Source organism: Notolabrus celidotus, chromosome 8, assembly GCF_009762535.1.
Source record: "Notolabrus celidotus isolate fNotCel1 chromosome 8, fNotCel1.pri, whole genome shotgun sequence".
NCBI lineage: Eukaryota > Metazoa > Chordata > Actinopteri > Labriformes > Labridae > Notolabrus > Notolabrus celidotus.
This window is the reverse complement of record NC_048279.1, coordinates 10,943,299-10,966,984: the sequence shown is the minus strand read 5'-3', so window position 1 is coordinate 10,966,984 and position 23,686 is coordinate 10,943,299. Positions and strand designations below refer to the sequence as shown.

General features: G+C 40.0%; 2 protein-coding genes across 3 annotated transcripts in view; one reads left to right on the top strand and one right to left on the bottom strand.

Annotated features, from left to right (window-relative positions):
* Positions 1 to 23,686, bottom strand: part of si:ch211-26b3.4 (connector enhancer of kinase suppressor of ras 2) — a 73,626-nt gene that overhangs the window by 23,850 nt on the left and 26,090 nt on the right. The window contains 12 exon segments of the mRNA XM_034689107.1: positions 4,857 to 5,003; positions 11,431 to 11,499; positions 11,649 to 11,708; positions 13,470 to 13,589; positions 19,232 to 19,273; positions 20,403 to 20,414; positions 20,416 to 20,454; positions 20,456 to 20,492; positions 22,250 to 22,281; positions 22,283 to 22,300; positions 22,302 to 22,343; positions 22,345 to 22,455. Of these exon segments, the coding sequence (XP_034544998.1) occupies positions 4,857 to 5,003; positions 11,431 to 11,499; positions 11,649 to 11,708; positions 13,470 to 13,589; positions 19,232 to 19,273; positions 20,403 to 20,414; positions 20,416 to 20,454; positions 20,456 to 20,492; positions 22,250 to 22,281; positions 22,283 to 22,300; positions 22,302 to 22,343; positions 22,345 to 22,455 (729 nt within the window).
* On the top strand, positions 506 to 3,037 carry LOC117816781 (homeodomain-interacting protein kinase 1-like). 2 transcript variants are annotated; one of them, XM_034689106.1, is made up of 8 exons: positions 506 to 871; positions 1,075 to 1,266; positions 1,415 to 1,596; positions 1,714 to 1,837; positions 1,952 to 2,071; positions 2,192 to 2,275; positions 2,363 to 2,535; positions 2,636 to 3,037. In XM_034689106.1, the coding sequence occupies exons 1-8, from the start codon at positions 710 to 712 to the stop codon at positions 3,027 to 3,029; spliced, it is 1,431 nt and encodes a 476-aa protein (XP_034544997.1). In that variant the 5' UTR covers positions 506 to 709; the 3' UTR covers positions 3,030 to 3,037. The 2 variants fall into 2 exon arrangements, with proteins under 2 accessions (XP_034544997.1, XP_034544996.1); XM_034689105.1 differs by having other exon boundaries at positions 506 to 922.

The window sequence follows — 23,686 nt, the reverse complement described above, 5'->3', positions numbered from 1 at the left end:
CATGCTTACTGTCAGAACAACATCATGGAGTGACACAACAATAATGCAATATTTTAATTGCGGATTAAATGAAAGTTGACCTCTGAGTGCCACACTTAGTCTCAGTCTTTCTTAAAACTTGGTGCAGTCTCTCATTCCCATTTTGTTTTGTGTTTACAATAGCATCGTAAAAAAGCTCCACTGTCATCACACCTCTATACTTTTATATTGATCTTGCACAGTATTGATGTCGCAGTGTGTGATGGGGTAAAACCTTTGGATATGTTATGTTAACAAAAAGGAGCCTGCTGCTGATTTTTTCACTGACCTAGCAAGCCAGTTTATTACCTGTACCGGACGATTTGTTGACCTATACTTCTGAACCTGTGCTTAATCGTCTTTGTGACTTCCAATTCTGAGTTATGTTTGTGGTTTGGTAGTCTGATAATAACCTCTAAAGTTATATAAGTAGCCCTTTTGTTTGATATAAGGTGGTTGTTAGCATAAAGTGGTATAGCATTAGTGATCATCATGTTAGCTGTAGAAAGTAGCTGTTTGGAATGGAACTGATGTTATGATGGGCTCATTATGACAAAACAACTGTAGAATTCCGAGGGGTATAAATAAGACCACCGGTCAGTTAAACCTTCACTGCAATACTATTCACTGACCCAGTTAGTTGAAGATCTCCTTGTGGTATATTTGTTTGGAAAACCTTTTAGTTACTGAAATGTCTCAGAGATCAGCCTCATCCCGCCGTCTGTCGGCAGATAAAGACTGTGTGGTGAACGACATCATCATCAACAGCACCAGTTCTTACCTCGTCCAGGACTTCATTGGCAAAGGATGCTTCTGCAAAGTTGCCAAGTCCGTGAATTTATTCACAGGAAAGGTAGCTCTTAAGATTGTAACATCTGAGGACAGCAGAGCCTCAAAAAGAGAGGTATAGATCCCTCAAGTCTTTTAAGTCTTTTTTAAGCGTCAGACAGACTAGAAAAGTCCTATATAAGTCCATTTTACAGAATGATGTTTTGTACTTTGTGATATATTTTAAACAGTGTAATTAACATAGAGTCATTTTCTTTTCTGTAACAGCTCAAAATGTTGGAGGCTATCTGTTGTCTTGACCCAGTCAAGACAAATATCATTCATTTCTTTGAGACGTTTGAGCACAGAGGTCTGACCTGTCTGGCTTTTGAGAAGCTGGACAGAGACCTGTTCCAGCTTTTGATGGACAGACATGAGAATCCTCTGTCGCTCAATGAGATAAGACCAATTGCACATCAGGTAAAGAATTTGTGGCTAAAGATGAATAAAATAATAAAGTGAAACAGATTTGTACTTCATAAAGAGAACATGTACTTTGCACCTGTAAACCTCTGCACACTTGTCAGTCATGTCTGTAAGCCTCTTCATGTCCTCTTTCGTCCTGCAGCTGCTGACAGCTTTTGATGCACTCAAAGGAATTGGTGTCATTCATGCTGACCTGAAGTTGGATAACATCATGCTGGTGAACCATCAGAACCAGCCCTTCAGAGTCAAGCTCATTGATTTTGGTCTGTCACTTCACACCAGTGAAGTGAGGCCGGGTCTGATGGCACAGGGTATCGGGTACAGGTAGGGGCATTATGCAAACTTCATGTTTGTGCAGATGTTTGTTCTAGCTGTGGATGATCAGGCAGAGGTTATTTCAAGCTTTCTGACACATGTCTGTGATGATGTACTTTCAAACAGAGCACCTGAAGTCATCCTGGGCCTCCCCTTCACAGAGGCCATTGACATGTGGAGTCTGGGTTGTGTTCTCGCAGTCCTGTACCTCTCCTGTCACCTGTTCGGGGTACTCTGTGAGTACCAGCAGGTAAGTGACTCGTTACATTGTCATTTGATTGCACAAATGGTGAAATATTGTCCCAGATAAGTCGAAACCCAACCACAGACCTGATGTATCATGGTTATTTATGATCTGTTTTAGATGAGGAACATTGTTGATGTCCTCGGTCAACCAGCTGACCACCTCCTTGATGCCGGCAGCTTCACTAATAAGTTCTTCAAGCTGAACCGGCATTACGACTACCCAAAGTGGTGGCTAAAGGTATTCTGCTTGTCCCTACGCTGTTGCATTATTTCAGCTGTAACTGAACAAGAGCTTTTTCTTCAGAATGAGCTTGAAGGACAAAGTATCTGACATGTACTGTATGTTTTGTTCCTGTAGACTCCAATGGAGTACAAGCTGACCACTGGGATTGAGCCCAAAGAATGTGAGAGAGCTCTCAATCATCTGGATGAGATTGTTACAGTAAGTGAGACATTTTAATGCGTGAAGAAAGAGTTAATAATCATTTACTCTGAATAAACTAAACTTCTGATTTGGTTTCAAATGTAGATCTTTCCAGACATAGAGGAGTTCATAGAGCTAGAGGATAAGAGAGCTTTCTTGAGCCTCTTAAAGTGTCTCCTTCAAACTGACCATGAGCAGAGGATCAGTCCTGAGAAGGCCCTGAAGCACCCGTTCATCTCAATGGTGCACCTACAGGAGGAGCTGGACACCAGCATATAGTAAGTGACTATAGTGCCAATCAGGTTGCATAGATGCTTGCCTTGATGAACACTGACACTCTGAATACTAATCATTGCCTGATTTTCATGTTTTTCTCAGTGTTGACGATTCATACGATAAAATGAACGTCAGCCAGAGTAACGACTCTGATGAGGAGCTGAAAGTTGACTCTGAACCAGAAGAGCTTAAAGCTGGAGAAACTCCAGCCTGTCTTCCTGCAGATGCTGCAGGATCAGCCTCCCCTGGCTCCTGTGAGGACACCTCTGATGGTGCTACAGGAGCTACAGATGCCCTAGCTGAGGACCAATCAGCTGTGAGCTGCTGTGCAGCACAGGTGGACAGTGAGGAGGATAAAGAGGATCGGAGGTCGGACACTGATGGGTCAACAGTCAAAGTAGAGACTGCTGAGGGGAAGAGGAGCTCTCTGAGGAGAATCAGGAAGTTCTTCAGTCGGGCCATAAGGACTGTGTTTAGGATCAAAAATAAAACTTAAACACAACACCTCTGACAATCTCTGCTTCTTTTACTATTGAAAATTGTTGAAATACAGCTTTCACATGTTAAGCTGAAGTCAATAAACAAAAAAATGACAAGAATTGTTTGTGTGACATTTGACTAACTGATGAATTAAAAAACAGATGTTTAAAGTTAAGTGTCACGTGATGAAGAGACATGAAGTGATATTTGTGCTCATTAGTGATGTTCGATACCACCGATTTCCTTTCCGATCCGATACTGAGTAAAATTAAGGCTGGTATCGGCGATACCGATCCGATACCGATACTTTGTGCAAATACACCTATTGTGTCTGGTAAATCTAAAAAAAGTAGTGTATTTCAGAGTTATTTATTTATTTTAAACTAGTAGGCATATCGAGGTCGCTGCCTCATTTACGATATAGTCGAGCTAATACAACAACAGAAAAACCAAACAGAGGACACAATCATACAAAATATGTGAAATTGGTGTTTTAAACACAAACAAAAAGAAAATAAGTAAAACAATAAAACAATTACAATAAATTATTGTTTCATTATTAAGAACTAGAAAAAGTAGTTCCCACCAACCGCGTATCATTTAGACACGATCTCAATGGTTTAGTTACTTTCCACTGTGTTCCTGTTAATGATATACATTGCCTCAAATGATTGAAGTATCAAAAGTATCAATATTTTGATTTGAGAATCGATTTTAGAGCATAAAGATCTGGTATCGGAAGTATTTCAGTATCGGTTCGCACATCACTAGTGTCAGTTTAATAGGATAGCCTTAATGGGACCACAACAAAGCACACGTGGAGTTTTTTCCCCCTCTCATTTTCTAAATGACCGATATCCGTCGTGGCGACGGAGAACTTTAATCCATGCATACTGCATTTATAAACTCAAAGACGTGCAGAAACATGACAGTGGCTGCTGCAAAGAGCACTCAGGCAGCATCAGATTAGCTTTTGTCTCGCTCCTTGGTCCACCTCGCACAACTATGTTCAATCCACACACAAGAAATTTGTTCTGAGTGAGAGACAGAACATTACAAAGTACTTGTCCTCGAGTGAAATTTGTACACTCGTTGTGAGCAGTAAGCACTTCAAACAAGCATTCCACCTCTTGGATATATTTTAGATTTAAAATGTGCTCTTTTAAATCGGAGATGTCCATCACAGCAAATATTGAATGAATCAGGGTCTAAGTCTTCTGTGTTCTTGAGTGTGTGAGTTGATTAGTACCTTTGGTGACCCTGTACTACCTCTGGCAGGACAACCTCTGGCCATATTTCACCATTGAACTCAATCAGTTAACAAGGAAATGTGTCTAAAAATGTATCCTTTTGATACCCACAAGTTCAATTAAGGTGGTGGTAAAACAACCAACACATTTGTGAATGGCTTTAAGCTGTGCCAGCGATACGGCAGGCTGCAAAAAAACCTAGAGACTTGTTGAAACGCTCAACAGAAGTATTGATGCAAGGTCAAACACCCAACAAGTTTCCTTTGAAAATGTTTGTTTAAAATTGCCGGTAGGAGAAAGGAGAGCGTGGGCAGTGAAAAGAAAAAACAAGAGCTGAGAGTGAGTCAAAGATAAAGGCAGAGGTACAACACAACTTACTGCACACAGGGAAACATCTCTCTACCTCAAATCCCTTACTGGAGTATGCACATATACGAGTACAAGAAGGTTAAGAGAGTAGTCAAATTTCGATTTCTTTCTTCAAAAGCAGTTTTAGAGCGCAGCATGTCATTGGTTCAGCATTTAAAGGTCAAGATGGAACAAACAGCTAGCTACAATACTTCTGACAGAGCTTCCAAGTGTTGCTGGTTTACCTGCAGGCCCAGGGGTTTCCAGCGGACGTTCCTGAGCAGGGCTGGAGTGGAGCTCAGGGTGTTCTGGGGCCTTTTCTTCAGCGTGAGTATGACTCCACACGGGTCCTCTCTTAGGGCGTTGACCAGGTTCTTCAGCTGCCAGCCCACCTGAGGAGCACACACACCGGGCTACCGAAAAAACTGCCACCACTGCACACACTGCCTACATGAAGCACTTTGGGCATCTGCCAGTCCTCTCTGAGAAAAACCACCATGGACTTATAGTGAGTGCTAAAACTGTTTCTACCCACCACCACTCAAAGGCAATGATACCTCCTGTCTTAGATACCACTGGCTGCTGTTTATAGATGAATTACTGGGCATATAGTGCCATTATTAAAGGACACATCAGTAAGGGTCAGCATAGAGATAGTGTAAAGATTCCCAGTTACAGTCCACAATGTAGAGAGTCTGTGGTCCCCACCATAGACAATATAACACCATGGACAGAACAACAGCTGTTCTAAGTGTAGCCAAAACTTTCAGAGTTCCCCCTTCAGACTGGCTGCATCATAGGTCCTAAACCCTGCCTCCTCTATAATCACAGCTGGGACGTGGGTCAAACTAGAAAATTGAAATACAGACATTTTCTCAAACATGCTGTGTCATAATAGTTGGTTCCTATCATGCTAATGTACTGTATATGCAAGTGTTTAATAAGTGCAAAGAGTAGTATTAATTAGTTATTTAATGATTTATTGACAGCAGTGTTCTTTCCTAGATTGGCAGAGTAGCGAAAGAACTGTGAGGGGAAACCAAAACCAACTAACACAATAGTGAGTGTCTGCTTCCAATCAACACAACAATCTGTTCTGCTGTGGACTTAAATGGATCTGAGGGATCTTTGACATTTAATCAGAAAGTTAAATGCATGTTATGTTTAGCATAAGGGGTGCGACGGTAGTCCTGTGCCTCCACCAGTGCAATACGTCAGTGCCCATTAAGGTGCTATTTTGGCTTCATGTCACACGATTGGAAGAAAGGGATGCGCAGTGTTCATATTGATATACAGTCATTGGTCCCCACCTGCTGCTATTTGATGCATGATCAGAATGATAATATCAACTGCTTACAGGGTACACATTGTATTACGTCTACTATATTTTTGGGCATGTATGTTGCCCGATGAAGTTCCAATAAAAATCTTGTTGCTCTTATTGAATATCAAGCCGCAATTTAACCACATTGAAAATGTGAAAATAGGATTATCTGCTTCATTACTTTTCTTTTCTTTTTGAAATATATGGTTGAACTTGGAGTTACTCCAAAGACTCAGACTCTTTGTTTGTTCTGTTTCACTGAGCTGTGGAAGTTAAGTGTTAAAGCAAAATGTATGGTTAAGGACTGTTGTTACAGATGACCACAATGAACATTTATAATGTGAAGGATTACAAAAAAAAAAAAAAGGCAATGCTTGTGTCATCATCGCCAAATTTGAAACATCCAAAATAAGGCTATGGACAGTTTTAATGCTTCACCATTGTGACCTAGCAGTGAAATTATTGGCGAAATTGAAAAGATTTCCACTATGTCATGTTTGTTCGCTATCCAAAGCTAAACTGAATAAATTTAAGCACAACTGCACGATACATCTCATTTCCATTAAATTATGATGTTTAGTTTTTCTTGAAATATTCTTGAGAGGTGAGGATCGGAAAATGGTGGTCATTTTGTAGAATGTAGTGCTTGATGATGTTGAATCGTATGATTACCTGGCTTTTTCAATAATCACCTGGATGTGTTAAATACTTGATTCTGATTGGTCAAGACCCCTGACAAAAAAGCCAGAGCGAAGGGGAAGCCATGGGAAAACCACATCACACATGTCATGTCAAATTAATCCTGCACGCAAAGTTTGTGATTTAATCTCTTCCTGTTGACAATGTCGCAAAAACGTCAGTTTCCCATAGCATCGGTAAACAACATGGAGGATTTTTTTAAAAAAATATTACTCTCAATTTATTTGGAGAGCACAAAACTAAGATTTGTGGTAGCTGGCCAGTTAACCACAGAGAGAAGGAGAAGAGAGGAAACACTAACAGCTGAGTGAAAGAGACTTCAACCAAACTGAAGGAAGCAGACGCGACCATCCAATCACTATACATTATCCCTTACTCATATTACAGTGAGAGGGGTTTCTAATACTCAGCTTGGCCTCATTAAAAACTGAATTAGAATAATACAACTCAAGCAAAAACAAATCTGTACAAAAGTCCCCTATATATGTAGCATTCAATAACATGGTACACCCAAACAGGCACAATTAAGAGGTAATGGGGTTGAACTGTATAATCTCTCTGTTAAATGTCTGAGTCTAGGCATTCTTTGGGTAATGCCTACAACTTATGGCTGCTATCATGGAAATAGCATAACTGTATGCCACTAATATGTAATCTATTTCTCACAGTTCAGGAAAAAACACATTAACAGTAAGAAAATCAACAATAACAGAGATGTGCCACCTAAAAGGCGATTGGCCAACTTTGTACTATTTGTTTTAAGAGTTAGAAAAAGTGGATCACCAATACATTTGTATGGTATATATGTATATGTATATAGAATGAGCCCTATTTTAGTTGACCCTGAACTCATACATGTATAGTTATTTAACAGAACAGTTACAGTCAGAGATCAAATTGAAAAAAGGTAACATTGTATAGTTTAATCTCAATGCACTCATATTTAAACATCTTGAGTCTGGCAAGATCTATTTCACTCATTATAAAAACTTTTCACGCTTAACCAATGCAGCGAAACACCACTACTATGCTTCACACTCTCCCACTACCACTCGTCTGAAAACATACTAAAATAAAGCTTAGTCAGTATGTTTAAGTTCCAAGGGAGCATGCAGGATGGTAGAAGAGTAAGAAAGGAGTGCTGACTGCTCTGTTTCCTCGTGTTCTGGCCAGTCTGTCTCCAGAGCTCACAGCACTCGTCAGCCCATTGATTGGCTACACGAGTCTCAGCTACTAGAAGTGTCCGCAGAGGCCACCATGCTTACACACACACACATTCACCAACACACAGACAGTACTGCTCTGACCTTATTCCTGACATGATGATGACCAGCCTGTGTCAGCCTTTTGTGGCATGTTTCCTGTTCTCTTTGGCAAGTTCAGAAAGCCTGGGTTCAGACAGCGTTCACCAGCAACAAGAGCACTCACAGAAGTAAGCTGATACTATACTGCATGTTGTGTCCAGCTCAGTCCACTCAAACAAAAGGTCACACTCTAGCAGGTTGATGCTCATTTATATTAACTGATTTACATCATCAAATGTTTGTCTGGCTCATCTCTGAGTGACAGACACAGGAACAGGAATCAAACAATGACGTTAGAAGAAATCTGTCCACTTGTCAAAATCCCTCAAGTAAACTCAGGATATGCTTCACATTGCACGACTTGAATCTCTCCTCAGTATATGCTCCTGGTTTGCTAGGTATGGTTTTCCCCAGCTTCCAGGTTTTAAGCTAAGCTAAGCTAACCCTTTCCTAGCAGTAGTTTCTTACTAACTAATATGAGAAAGTAAAATCGACGGACATTTAAATTCTGCAGGTGATCACAGAAGGTGAAGGTGAGGGGTTACATTTCTGATTTCAGATACTTTCTGATTTCCATTTATAGTATCATCCACAGGTGTTACAGGGGTTTTGGTTAAGTACAGAAAAACAGACAATGCAGGGAGCAAAAAAAGGCAGAATGCATCTGTAATGTGATGTAATGCTAGTACATGTCAGCTATCATATGACAACTTAGCTTTTTCCTAATCACTATAAAAAATGAAACTAAAGAACTAAGAGGAGCAGAGATATCAAACTGAAACATGGACACCATGAGCAGATAGAGCACACGGTGGATACCTTGCTTGAAAAATAGACTTCATAGGAAAAAAGGATAAGGACCACTCCCAACAGGTGAAGGGTTAACATGATGAGACTCAGTTCTTGTCTCTCAAATTGCAAGTTGGGCTTTAAACCTTGAGCAGCACATGGAAAGGGAAGTCCTGGGCCAGATAACTTTTGTATCTTAGGCTCGCCACACACCAGATGACTTTTAGATCTTAACAATTAAACAATTGTGGTAGACCATGCACATAAGGACAGGTCTGACCGATTTTTAACATCACAATCCTCTGAACACACACTAAAGAATTCCATCAGACCGCTAAACCCGAACTGAACGCTTGTGGTAATGATTCCACAGACAGGAGATCTCACAGAAACGCGCGTGATCAAACGTGACTTCAGAAGATAAAAAACCATGGAGATGGTGAACGTTGTCAGCTAGGAAAAAACTAAATGGATGAAAATAATATGGTTGAGTAATTCCACAACCAGATCTTCTTTTTCAGTATTCCACTTGGCTTGGGGTACTTTTGTGTTTAAGTTTGCTGCCATGTTTGTGAGCTGTAAAAGTAATCAACATCCGGTTGGTGGCCCTTTAGTCTGCGTCTTTCGTTGGTTATTGCAGGTAGAGCATCGGAGGCAGCCTGATGGTAAATATCAAACATGTTTGATATTTTCGATCTCAGGTCAAAAAGCTCCAACGTGGTTGGGAGCAGTAAAATAGTCATATTGATACCACACACTTGAGGATTATTGGGACGAATAGTTGGTTACAGCAAGCCCTGAATCAGGTCATCCCCCATCCCCCACCCAAATCATTAGCGGGGGTAAATCAGGCCTTAAATCGTCTGGTGTGTGGCCAGCCTTACACAAATGAGCACTGGCTGCATCAGAAGCCCTGAAGACAGACAGACAGCATATTTCCCATATATATGTGTAAAAAAAACTTTTCCTGATAAAGTTATGCTTTAAAGTTTTCAAAGCACTTTGCTTCTTAAACACAGTGAACCTATCACCACTACCATCACCCAACAGAGAACTGATTGTAATGCCAAGGGGAAATACTGATTTGACTGACCTGTGGATGAACTCAACTGTGCCTTCATCATGCTAAACTTCTCCACTCTTATTAGATCCACCACAGAAGTGGACAGCACACAGTGTACATTAACAACAAACACAAATCCAACCAGGCCAGTTTAAAAGTGTTCTGTTATGCAAATATGCAGATAACAGAGGGAAACAGGGAAACCTACCAAAAATAATAATAATAGAACATAAACTGCTGCCGAGGAGGTTTTTCAAATCCCCAGGGTCGTCATTATTTTCCCAGATGCTTTTACCTCCACATAATTATGTTGCCTCTTCAAACAATCAGTTTGTTTTTGAGCAAATTCCACATTTTACCTCAAAAGAGAAGCTGAGCTAAAAACTGCAAGCCCTGTTTTGAAGTGGTTCTCAGACAGAAGCTCATGCATTGACATGAAGGCATTGCTGTAGCTAAATACGTGAGTTAGGCCCACATAATGATTCTATAATGTAATGGAGTTTGTTCATTCAATACTCACACTAATCTAATTTTTGAATATGGAGTCTCACTAGATAAACTTATCAGCAGAGATGTTGACAGAGAGTTTGATGGTAGAGTGTATCCATCTTCCCTCTTCAGCAGCTCGATTTAGCCCCCCTTTCTCTCCCTCCTTTTTTCTTTCATCAGCTTCCCCTTCTCCCAAAGTCCCTCTTTGCTTCCTCCTCCTTATTCTCCCCACTCTCCCAGCTCTGCGACGTCCCAGCATCCCCTGACTATTTCACCCACCATTCCCCACCACATACACACACCTCAGTCTCCCCCTGCTTATCTCATCCCCCAGGGTGAGGGATCAGAGTGGTGAGGGTCTAGCTGTGGGAGTAATGAGCGGTTGGAGCTGCGAGCCTGGCGGGGTGCGATCTGCACTGTCACCTCGAGGAGAGAGAGGGAGAAAGATAACACACGGCTCCCTCGCGCGTCAATCAGCGCTGCTCCCCGGCGCCTACATGCCGCTTTCACATGAGCAGCACCTATCCAGACATACGAGGAAATACTTACCGAAAAAGCACATGAAAGAAGTCTGCAAACAGATTAAACCGTTCTTCTACCCCCTTGGAATCTCAGAAAACGCTGGAACAAATCGTTTGTGTCAGAGCTGACAGAACAGGCAATAGACAGCGCACTCAATCACATACTCTCACAAGGCACCGTTCCATTTAAAATGGCTGCCCATTATGCGTTTCAATCTAATGTGATGAGTTGAAGGAAGAAATACAACTTATTCAAGTCTGAAAGTGGAACATGAGTTCACATTTCAAATCAGACGCCTCCTTCAGGGGTTTCTTACGATGGGAACAAATTCCAGAAAAGTGTGAGCTGACAATCATGCTGGACCGAACAAAGGTCTTGTAACAATCGGCCTATAATCTGCTCCCGAAGCAGGTCTAATTAGCCTACATAGCGACACAGGCACAGGACAGGAAGCACCATGGTGGCAGTGGTGGTGGTGGTGGTAGCAGACATCATGTACCTTGACATTTCCTCAACACAGCACAGAATGGAGAACAGAAGGCAGTTTGCAGTATGCATTCACAGTGGAAACACGGGGGAAGTTTATTTTCTGTGATTCTTTTGTCGTGATCGAAAGCTTCCCCACTCACCACTGTCTGATGGTTGACTTGGATCACCTCATCTCCTGCATGGATCTTCTTACACTGGTCTGCCGGAGACTGCCGAGGCAGAAATTGGAGAAGAAAAGGATGATGAGAGCAGATTCAAGATAAATCAAGGTGTGGGTGAATTGTCATTGTGGAATATGACACTATAATAAGTGTGTGCTGGAATTTCCAGCTTCCGACTTGGTGAAATAAAAACTCACATTCTCTGTGGTTCCTGTGATGACATGGAGTCCATCGTATGTTGATTTGATATACATCCCCTGAAACACAGGAACACAGGCAGACAGATATGAGTCAGTACAGAGTATGTAGAGGCCACATGGTTACAGTACATAACACAATATGACTATTTTTAAATTTGTGAATCTGTGTCAATAACCCTATTTGTTCCAGGACCAGAACTTGGACTCCTGTCTAGGCTAGATTTGAATCACAGGAGGCCAAAAGTCAAAGGAAAAACTATTACCAAGTGTTTTGGTGTTAGTTGAAAGCTTCAGAGGCATGTAGCACCAGCTCTGTGTAGGTTGTATATTACTTTAGGGTGCAAAGTCTGCAATAAACCACATGCTAAAACTAGCTAGTTTGTAACTTAGGATATGTTATTGTTTGGTCGCACCACAGAAATGTAAGGTTCGTCTCAATTGGTACAGCCTAACCTACAAATTATCCAAAATATTGTCGCAGAAATTATGTTTTCAATTCACTGAAAACTGAGGCCTATATCCTTTATCTACAGCTGTAAAATAACAGCAACATCGAGAAATCATCACCACAACATGGAACTATAATGGCACTGATGAAATGGTCTTTGCTCGTGAAAAACAAAAGCAGGACAAGTCAAAAATCAAAGTCATCATACATTGCTAAGGGAGAGAGAGCAGAGAACGCTCTGCAGAAGCTATACTGTAGGTAAAATCATCAGCTCCTCCTCAATCTCCAAGTTATCCCATCTTTAAAAATGATGCGCCATGACAGCTGTTGTTTTACAGAGGGCTTTACAGCTACTCAGTTAGAATTTAGATAATACTTTTGCTGACGTCAGATTTCAGCTTGGGCAACCTCCTAAAATGTAATTAGAGCGTAAACTCTGTCCGAAATTAGAAATTACTGTAAAACTAGGCTACGTTTAAACCTACGTGTAGCTGATGCAGTTTTCCTTGTCATAGATTTTAAACTCCTAGATCTCCACTGGAGCTTGAACTTGAGATGATATTCTCTCATTTTGCGCTTTAATGATGGTAAAGTGGAGCTCTGCCTATCGTGTTGAGACTAAAGTCCCTCATGTTTTCATTTGACTTGACTTTGAAGACCCAAGTGTTGGAGTCACATCAAGCTTTTCTTTTTCAAGGCATTCAGTTACCTCGTGTTATGATTATGATGTTATAAAATGAATTTTCTTCCTCTGTACCTCAAACCTTACTCCTCTAAAGAATTGGCACTTCAAAGATACATTATTCTGGTTTTAAGTTTTGACCTGGTGAATTCCCTCTAACAATAAATAAGGAATAAGTCAGTGAAAGGCAGGCATTGCATATTTATACACCTTGAATATTTAATTATCAGTCCTGTGTATTGGAGAGATTGGGACCAGGTTAGGTTAAAAACACCATCAACAACTTTCAAGGAGAATGTTCAAAAGCTGCTTTAAATAGCACAACAACTACTTATGAGGATTTATAATTGTATCAGGTTTTGTCCTTTGGGACTCAAGACTTTGACCTGTCCAGAAGCTTTGAAGCTACATTGATTTTAGGAGCAGTGTTACAAGCTGGGAAATACAGCATCGGCATACTATAACCTCATAAAGTCGCTATGACGTAGGTTTTAGCAATAAAAGCAAAAACCCTTAACTAATAGATGATAAAACGCTCTGAGGGCTGAGGAAACCTGCACACACAGGTAATAAATGTTTACGCAATTTCACAATACACATATGGTTCTTGGTTTTAATGAATATGTAAATTACTGCATCTATGAAGACAGTGGTGGAGGCATGTGTGTGAATCCTCAGGTTTGCTCACCAGGCCTTCACTGGGCATTATGCTGGTAAGGTGGACCACCTCCAAGTGGGCGGACTGAGAGACCAGAGAGTCCGACGACAGAGAGATGATGTGGTCACATATCCCTGCTAAGGTCTTGCACTGGAGATGTCATCAGAGGTAAAGATAGCAGGAGGGAAAAAATGAAGGGAAAGAGAGACAGAGAGAAAGGGGGAGAGAGTGACAAAAAGAGAAGACAGAAAGTTATTGAGATTGGTTTTGGTCCGCAAGGGATGCTGTGACCTAGCTGGAGGAGGTGAAACAGAAATCATTTCATCAGATTGTTCCACATCGCCACTTCCATCACTCCAGCACACAAACTGTTTCCTGTCACAGTTGGTCCACGGGCATGCCCACAAGACACTGTCACAGACAGGACAACACATCACCGATACCAGCCAACCCTGCGGTGCCCCGGTGACATTTCTAACATCTAAATCACAGAGCACACATTCCATTTGTGAGGGTCTGTAATTTTTTCTGAAGTAAAGGGCTATTCTTGCTCTCAAATCAAGTAAATACAACCCGACACAGCTGGTAGATTATCCATGCTGTAGTTTTTTTTTTTATTACTGCTCTTTAATTCCTGTACATATTAGCCAATGCATGTCTAATAGAATGCATAGCTTCACCTTGCTTTTGTTCTAAAGAACCCCCGCCTGTTTTTCAGGCTATTTGTCTGCTTGGTCACGCATGCAAGTTAATTTATCTTCAGCAGCATCTCTGCCTTCTAATCTTGGCTGACTGACGAGAGCGGGCTCACAGAGACGGTTACCCTGGTTATCTTGCATCATTGCGTTGCTACTTAGTGCACAGCACACTCACAATCTCACACTCTCACACAGTCACACACATCTGTATGCTGGCACATAACAGACAAACATGTAGAATATACCTAAACTAAAATTACACAAGCTGCATGACAGTAATGAACCCTGCATAAAATAATATTCAGATCTCAGTTCTAATGAGCAATTACCAGATTAAAGTGATGGAATGACGAGATCTTCAACTCTCACATAATATAATGAATGCATTTTCACACACACACACACACACACACACACACACACACACACACACACACACACACACACACACACACACACACACACTGTAGCTCAGAGCCTATGATTCATTCAGAGATAGTGAAAAGGTGGAGGATTTTCAGTGAGCGGACCATGTGATGCATATGCTCTCTCTTTCTCTCTCTTCTTTCTGTCTTCCCCTGTCTCTTGCTCATATATTCATAGCATCCTTTTCTGGGTCAGTTATTTGAACATTACACTGTCTGTTTGGTTTTCTGTTTATACAGTATATTTATCTTCTAGTCACTGTGTACACATTACATAAAGAGTTCATGACATCCACACTGAGCTTTGATTTGGAAAAAAGGTTCTGTAGAATTAATTGAATATTGATCCTGATCATGGTTTTGGAATCCCAGGGTTAAATAAGCACAATTAATGGCAATACTGATGTTCAATAAATACACCACACCCACAGATTATTTTGCTACACACCAAATTAAGTCCTCCCTAAGTGAACAGCATCTCCACCCACCAGGCAATTGGAATGTTTGGCTTCAGTGGAGCTGGCATGTTATGAAGGGCTTCTAACCAGTTAATGGTGGAAAAGTAAAGAACAGAGAGCGGCTAGGAGTAACAAAAGTCAAATGTCTAGAATAGAAAACAAAGACCTGAAACAGTTCATCATCTGCTGTTTGGAGGTATTTCACTCTCAAAATGTATAGAGTGAATGAAATCTTTATCTGCACCACAAAACAACACGACTATCTTGTTCAACTACTTAAAAAACATCACGAACTGCAGAGTGATGACAGTATGAAGGCCAAGAGGGATAACAATACTCCCTCTTCTTCTAGTATCAAGTAAAATCAATAAAACAACACTCTACACAGTAGATGTTGCTGTTATTATACTGTGCCTCTCAAAGATGCACCAAATTCAGATAAAGAACCTCAATTTAATTATTAGATTGATGTTAAATTTGTACATGGGCCAGGATGTGGCACATAATGGAATTGGAAGTGCTGCTATGTTCCTTGGTGTGCACACAACACAAAGCTGCTGCAATCATGTTTCTATCATCTCAGAAATATTTCTAAAATCTGATTTATTTCAACTTTTAAGGACACAGACATTATTTTACATGCTGTTATCCCATCATGCCTTGATTATGTAACAGCTTTTTTACCAGCCCAAACCAAAAATCTATTGATTGGCTCCAGACTGTTCAAAACTCAGCTGCCAGGGTGTTAACCCGAACCAACAAACATGACCCCATCACTCCTGTTTCAGCTTCTTTACATTAGCTCTTTGTATGTTTGAGGGTTGATTTTGAGATACTACAGATTACTTTTAATGGCTTTTACTCTTATTGACCTTTCTCCCAGCTGCATCAGACCTCTTAGTGCAGTATGAGCTGACACATGCTCTGTGGTCCTCGAGCAGGGGTCTACTGTCTGTTCCAAATACTAGACTGAAAATTAAAGGTGACACAGGGTTTGCAGTGAGGGGTTCCAAAACTGTGGATGAAATCAGGTGAGCTGAGACAGCAATCTCTTTGAAGTCCACTCTTAAAACATTTTATTATTGAGGAACCTTTCCTGATTTTACTAATTTTACCTGAATTCAGGTGTTTTACAAAAATCTTTTCAAATCTTTTCTTTTTAAAGTTCTTTTAAATTGATTTTACGTCTTTTAAATTGTGCTTTTGTTCTCCTTTATGACCTGCCTGTTTTATTTTGCTGTCCTTATAAAGCACTTTGTAACTTGTTTTTGAAAAGTGCTCTATAAATAAAATGTATCATTATTATTATTTATTTAAACATAAACCTAATAATAATAATAATAATAATGATAAGAAGGAGAAGAAGAAGAAGAAGAAGAAGAAGAAGAAGAAGAAGAAGAAGAAGAAGAATGCTAAATGTTGATCAATATGAATGTGATTTTGTTCATAGCCATGCAGCCCTAGAGGAAATATTTAAAGAAGTGTGAAATCAGTGGGTGAAGAGCAAAAGCAGATTTGATCCAGTCTATGGAGCTAAACAGAGCATGTGATGTCCCTTGCTGGAAACCATGAGTGCCAATTTTGTGGCTGTACTTGTATCACTCTTTGATCATAGGACTAATAGCCTGACCTGGGATTAGCACAGACCTTGAGACAAGAGGCTAGCTACCAACTACTCCAGCTGTGACATACCCTGCCTTGATCTGACACGCCTCTGGAGAATAAGAGCCCAGATTATAGGGGAGTTAACTAATGTGGCTAGCTGGCGTGAGATTTAAGTGCAGTGAAACAGAAAGCCAGACATACTACGCTGCCAAATGGATTCAGCTCCACACACTCTTTTTCTTCTTCATCAACTCACACCTTTTTCTCATGCATGTGAACATGCTAACGCACACTAAAGCACAGTTGCTTAATGTATCTTCTCCACACGATTGAGGATTTCATGCCGCGGCAAATATGAACCTTACCAGAGACACAGTCGGATGGAGAAGGAGTGAGGAAGAAGGAGCAGGGAGGTAGGAGGGGGGTCCAGGAGGAAAGGGTAGAAAACAAGGGAGAGGAAAAACACACAACTAGGACAGTCTTATGTAATTTCCCTCATCCTTATGCATGCATGCACATAAAAACACACACATACTCATACACACTTCATGCTCCATCAGACACACAGGCTCACACATGCTCATATCTTATCTCTCTCTCTCCCTCTCTCTCTCCCTCTCATACACACATAATACACACACACACACACACACGCACTCACACACACGCACGCACGCACGCACGCACGCACGCACGCACGCACGCACGCACGCACGCACGCACGCACGCACGCAGGAATCTAGTCTGTTTGCAGTAAGTTAGCAGTGAGTCCGTAAAATAATAATAGTGGTAATAATAATAATAATAATAATAATAACAATACAAATAATAATAATGATGATGATACAAATAATAGTAATTATTGTTGTTATTATTATTATTATTATTATTATTATTATTGTTATTATTATTAATTATATTGCACTTTTATTAAGAAGGTTGTGAAGTACTGTTATAAAAAATATGGAATTATACAAGTAAATCAGATAAAACAACAACAACAAAAGACAAATGAAAAACACTGAGATTAAATATAGATGAGAAGCTTTAATAAATAAAAATACTTTCCTTGTTGAAAGTTTTCATAAAGGAATAACCTCAACTGTGATAAACATCCCACTGTATAAGCCCACCATGTTTTTGTGGTACAGGTTCCTATATGTATTGTGTAGGTCTAAGTGTCAGTGTCACTTCATCTCCACTTTATTCCTTTCCAAAGCACAAAGTAAACAAGGATCATCTGGGGAGCATAATCTAGCATCAAACACCTCGTCCTCCTCCCTCTCTCCCTTCACACTGTCTCCCTATTTCACACATAAACCTCCCACACAAAACAGACTTAGTCATGTGTAGCCCCAGTCTGGCACAGGAGGTTTTGTGTGTGCATTTGTGTCTGTGTGCGCACATGTGCAGAGCAGTGTTATCACCCAGTATTTGGATGTGTCATTAAAAGGCCTGTAACAAACGAGGTAAACAAAAACCATGGTTAAACATAAGAAGCTAAGGGGGAGACCATACTGACATGGAAGACATTACACTATGATGAGACCAACATATATGTTGTCTATAGAAGTTATTGCAAGGTACAGCTGTATAAACCCTCTGACAGAAGATCTGATCTGTGATTTATTAATTGGCATAAAATCCCCAAATATTTTTCTCTGAACTCCCCCTGTCATTTCATTTGGTTTCCTCCTCCTGACCTTGAATGACAGCAGGAAGTGTCCCAAATCCAACTGTCAGCCCACATCAGACACTAGCTGTTCACTCGGTTTCACACGTGGACACAGACGGTTCTCTGTCATACATGCATGCAGGCACACATACGCGCACACATTCACACAAACACACACTCACGCACAACACACACATATACATACACACAAGCAGAAGGAGGACACACAAACACACACACTGGAGCTCTGAAAAGGCCTCAGGCTTGCTTGGACTATAACACTAACCATTTTTGAGCCACAAATTCACACACACAGAACTCTGAGATACACGCAAGAAATTGAAACAGGAGACAGACACTCCTTAGCCGTGTTCCTGTCTAGAAACACCTTAACATTTGTGCTGTCAGAGCAACTACTAAATAATGTGTACACCACTGTGATAAGAGTTTAAATAAGATTTAAATGTCATTTTGTTTTCTCTCTGAGATGAAAAGTTTGATACAGCTTTTAAGTCGTTATAGCTTTACACAATCATGTAAAACAAAAGCTTAGCTAACATCATTCGGTCTGAAGTTAGTAAATAATATCTCTCAACTTTACCCTCAACAAAAAGTTTTCAACATGTAGATCTTATCCTTTTTTTAGCTGCAGTTTTTGTCACAAAGAAACAGGAAAGAAAAATAGCTTCACAGTTCCTATTAATGAAGTGACTTCTGTCATCAGCCAGAGCCTTATCAGATATGTTCTTCTCTTACCAGGCCTTGGAGCTTAATAAGCGTTTACTGACTGTAATTACTTGAAATACGATAAAATAGTGGAATTGAATCTGACTGGTACCAAACTATTAGCGAAAGAGCCAAAAAGTCAGGACACGCAACTTTGTTTGTTGAGGCAGAAGAATCAGAGTTAATATGTCCAAAAGAAACTTACCACATGAAGAATCTTATTCTCTGTCTCATACACAGTGCAGTCCTGTAACAAGAGAAGGAAGGCAGAAACATGAGATGGTTCAAGCATTTACTGTATGTGAACATCCGGACAGAAGCTCAAATATTTCCCAGAGATAAATAAGAGAAATAGCACGTCCAACAGGAACAAACATAGATGACTTCCTTTTCAAGAAAGAACATCAACAGTCAGCTATTTAATTTCTAACTTTCCACATTATGTACAGTATTTTATAATCCAGGCAGACTAAAGCACCGGATTGACCAGCTCTGGATCTATTCTGCTGCCTTGAGCACCATGAGCCTCTGCAGGATTTAGAAACTACATTATTTGAATGTGACAGATTGTTATTTAACGATAGCTGATAGTTAATCTATTTCCGGGAAAGCAGCCAACTGAATCCACCAGATGTGCATGGTAGCAGCTAATTAATCTGTTTGATGCATTATTGCTGGTTTTGCTGCCACCTTTGTCTGTCTCGCTGCACCCTGGCAACCACATGTTCGTTTGGCCCATTGGGCCCTACAGTGGCCCCCTTCTCCCCCCTCTCCATTGGCCCTAACAAGAGGGAATGGGTGTTATCTATGCGGCTCCAGGACTTACTCTGGGCACACATACAAACCCACTCTGATACACTCTAAGCAGGCTCTTACAGGGAGGACATGGATGGGGTCCAGGATAGCAGACATAGTTTTTGTCCAAACAATGAGATTTCCACAATATCAGAGTGTGTGTGCATCTAGTGACAATGTTATTTTTAAAAAAGTGTTAAGTGCGATGAATCAACATGAGGGAGAGAGCCAGAGGGGGAGCAGAGAGAGGACAGGAAATGGAGGGACCCCTGGTTCATTCTCCATCAGTGCCCATAAGTTAAACAAAGGATGAGTCAATGAGTATTTTGCCTACGGATGTTAATGAGAGCTACTCGTCCCATCAGCCATGCGGCAAACAGCCTGTGGCGGTGGACATATGTTCCACACAAAATCAAATCTATAGAAAAGAGCTAAAGATCAAACAATCTATACTGAAGTTCAAAATCCACTTTAGATTTCCCTCTCGTGTCTCATTATGACCTTTATTATATCAGTTTGATGAGCATGAGGAATCCTATGACGCATCATGTGTGCTGTGTGTTTGTGAGTGCGCGTTGTACCTGTTGTACAATGGGTTGTTAATTCTAGGCAGAGCTGAACGATGTTGTTCTTGCAGTAATGAATACTCTGTCACACTGGCAAACGGAGACCTAAAGTAGAGAAAATAGAAATGAGGAAAATCAGAGTTAAATATCTAAAAAATCATTTAAAAGCTTAAAATTAGCTGAACCTTTGCTGAACAGTGAAAAATTTTTCGGACATCATCTTATTCTTCGTTTTGTTGTTGTTCTTTAACAAATGCTACTGTCTGTGCTGACGAGTAAAACCAAAGATGAGTTTCTTCTCAAGGATGACACTGCATGTAAATAAATATGAAAGTGTATGCTGTCATTCTATAAGCAGAATTGAGTTAGTTTATTTTGCCTGGAGGATGTTTTTTTCTTCAATTTTGGCCATTTTACTTTATTCTCTTCATTTCATTTATTTGCCAACATTGAGATTTCAAAGCTGCAATGGGGCCGAGAAATATACCAATAAAAGCTGTTCAATGTTCCTCACAGAGCACAGGAGCAAGTGATGAAAACAAACAACAATATTTGCTTCTGTAGTCTGGCCAGGAGGCTGGGAAACCCAAAGCTCAACACTACTTTATTTGTATTTGTGCATACTTCATATGATTAAATCAGCTGATCAAACCTCACCATATCAGCACACAACACCGCCTTTCTTACACGTTTGTGGAGATGTGTTTGTCCACTGACATGTGCCCCTGTGTAGTTAAGAAAACTGAAGATTCATAACCTCATTTGTGTCTATCCCGCTGTTAGCTTAGCATACTCAGCGAGAAGGGAATATTCCCACCACATTGGCTAACATTCCCTATAAGTTTAGATTATGTTTCAAGAAAAGGGTTTTATTTGAATTTAATGTTCCTTTTTGTTAACTATTTAATGGAAGAAGAACATTTTGTATTTAACTTCAGATGATGTTTGGATAATATTCTTTCGGTAAAATATTATAATGTTTTCTATAAAATGTTACCATAATGTTACTAATAACAAAGAAGCAACATTCTCAAAGCATCATGTTAAAAATGTTTTTTTAAGGATGTTTCTGATGCCTCAAATCAACTAAATCTTTTAAAAATATTCTGGTGATATTTCATTAGAACAAAAACAGAACATTTTAACTTTAACATTCAAAGGAAGTTTTGATAACATTCTTTGGGTCACAGATTATTGAATGTTTTTAGAGTATGTTTTCTGAGAACATTTTGTGAACACAAAGCTAAAACTTTACAGCAACATTCTCTGTAACATAACACTTTAACAGTGTAACTGTAACATCAACAGAACGTTCAAGAACATTAGGGCATAATATTCAAGCACTGTTGTAACATTTTATCAAGGTTTTTACCAAACATTTTATTAATGTTTTTAGAGAATGTCTCCGAGAACATTCTGTGAACACAAAGAACACTTCCCAGCTAAAAACGTAACAGTAACATTCTCTTTAACATTAACAGAACGTTTTTAGAACAAAAAATTGGCGAGCTGGGTAAGACTGAAAGACAGGGGAAACCACTGGCTTGAAAGCTCAATATTTGTGCTAAGCCAAGCTAACATACCAGTGGTTGATTTTACAACTTTTCAAAACCCTCAAAATAAATGATGTATATAAAGCTCCAATAATGAATCACAAGGCTACACATGTAAAGGTTTAAGAAATTAATCTTCAAAATAATGACCATTTTGTGCTGTAAACATAACAATTACTTGTGCTATGTTAACATACTTTGATAGCACATTAGCAAAAAATGCTTGTGTGCAGGTTTTTTGGTAACATTCTCATTAGAGTGTTATTAACCATTACCACATCAATGTTACCAACTTAGGTGTAGCCCTACCTGTCGAGCCAGGCCAGCAGGTTCTTGGCTGCCTCCAATCAGATCCACCATCAGAAGTGAGGAAATCATTGGGTAACCTCCGAGAAGCTCGTCCGTTCATAGTGTCCACCCCTCCGCCGACCCAGGATGAGTTCTGGAGGTTTCTTCGACGAAGCATTGAGCTTGTGGGACAAAGTCCGGAGGTTCTCTGTCTCAAGGCCGTAGTTCTGAAGGACAAACACAAAAGAGCTTATGACGCTGATTTCAGTCATCGGAGCACCTAAGAGAAACGATTGTATTTTAACTGCTGCACCTCAAGCCTTTATTTTCCACACTGTTTTATTTATTACAATGAATGTGTGTTGGGCTGTGACAGCATCCAAAATGTGTGGCCACCAATGTTTCATACTGTGCGTGAACACATCTGGCATTGTAGACAAAAACTGGTGCTAATGTTGCTAAAATTCTGATTTCATCCAGTCGGAGGAGTCTTAGCAAATATTATTTGAGGTTTCAGGGGGCAAAGATTTGTTTTATCAAGGATAAAGAAAACTGTTTCAAGTTTTAGAATCTTCTAATTTTAAATAGATACCACTCTCATATCTGTGCACCAAGCCGGCTGAGATGGAAGCAGAGAGTGGTTACTTAGCCCAGGGGTTCCCAAACTTTTCAGGCCCGCAACCCCCTAAATATGGGTGCCAAAGACTTGCGACCCCCACTGTCCCTCAAAGTGATTTAATGTGGCTTAATTTAGCTGTTCTGTAGAAATTTAGCCTACCTATTTGAGCATGTGACTGTGTTTCCTGTGCTTGTTAAAAATTAACCTAATGCTACTGATGCTTTTGATAATGAACTGTTCACTATTAAACTTAAGAGTCATCTGGCAAAAAGAAAGGCAGAAAAACTCATTACATTTTCTATCAAGGTTTTATTTCAAGTTTAGCTACTATTTTTGTCAATATTTTTTACTATAATGGGTAAATGTACTATTTTTAGATGACTTTAAAAAAACATATGGAAGACATCTCACAACCCGCCATTTGTGTTTCGCGACCCCCCAGGTGGTCCCGACCCACACTTTGGGAACCCCTGGCTTAGCCTCAAGACTGATAGCTGAGAAAAAACAGCTAGCTAGGTTCTCTCTAGTTTTTACAGTTCTAACTAAAGATGAATCATTATAAGTTCACAATACGCGATACAATTTTTTAAACAAGAAAGTAATTCTTTGAATTACAATCTGTAGTACAGTCAGTGAAAAGAGGAACAAAAACAGCTATACACCAGATAAATAAAATAAAATATATCTGTCTGTTTTCATAGGTACAACAGAAGAGACATCTTGTGATTTTACTGCAGGGTGGTTCTGGAATAAACTGAAATATAAATGACCACTTAAAATATGCATTCATTTTTTTCACAAAACATAAACTGTGCATAAAATAAGAATACTGGCTCGTC

Bases quoted from the DNA above. Each gene is read 5' to 3' on its own strand.
- LOC117816781 (XM_034689105.1), top strand. From the start codon at position 710: ATGTCTCAGAGATCAGCCTCATCCCGCCGTCTGTCGGCAGATAAAGAC. The intron at 923-1,074 runs GTATAGATCCCT...TTTCTGTAACAG, and splicing joins GCAGAGCCTCAAAAAGAGAG to CTCAAAATGTTGGAGGCTAT. The intron at 1,838-1,951 runs GTAAGTGACTCG...GATCTGTTTTAG, and splicing joins TACTCTGTGAGTACCAGCAG to ATGAGGAACATTGTTGATGT.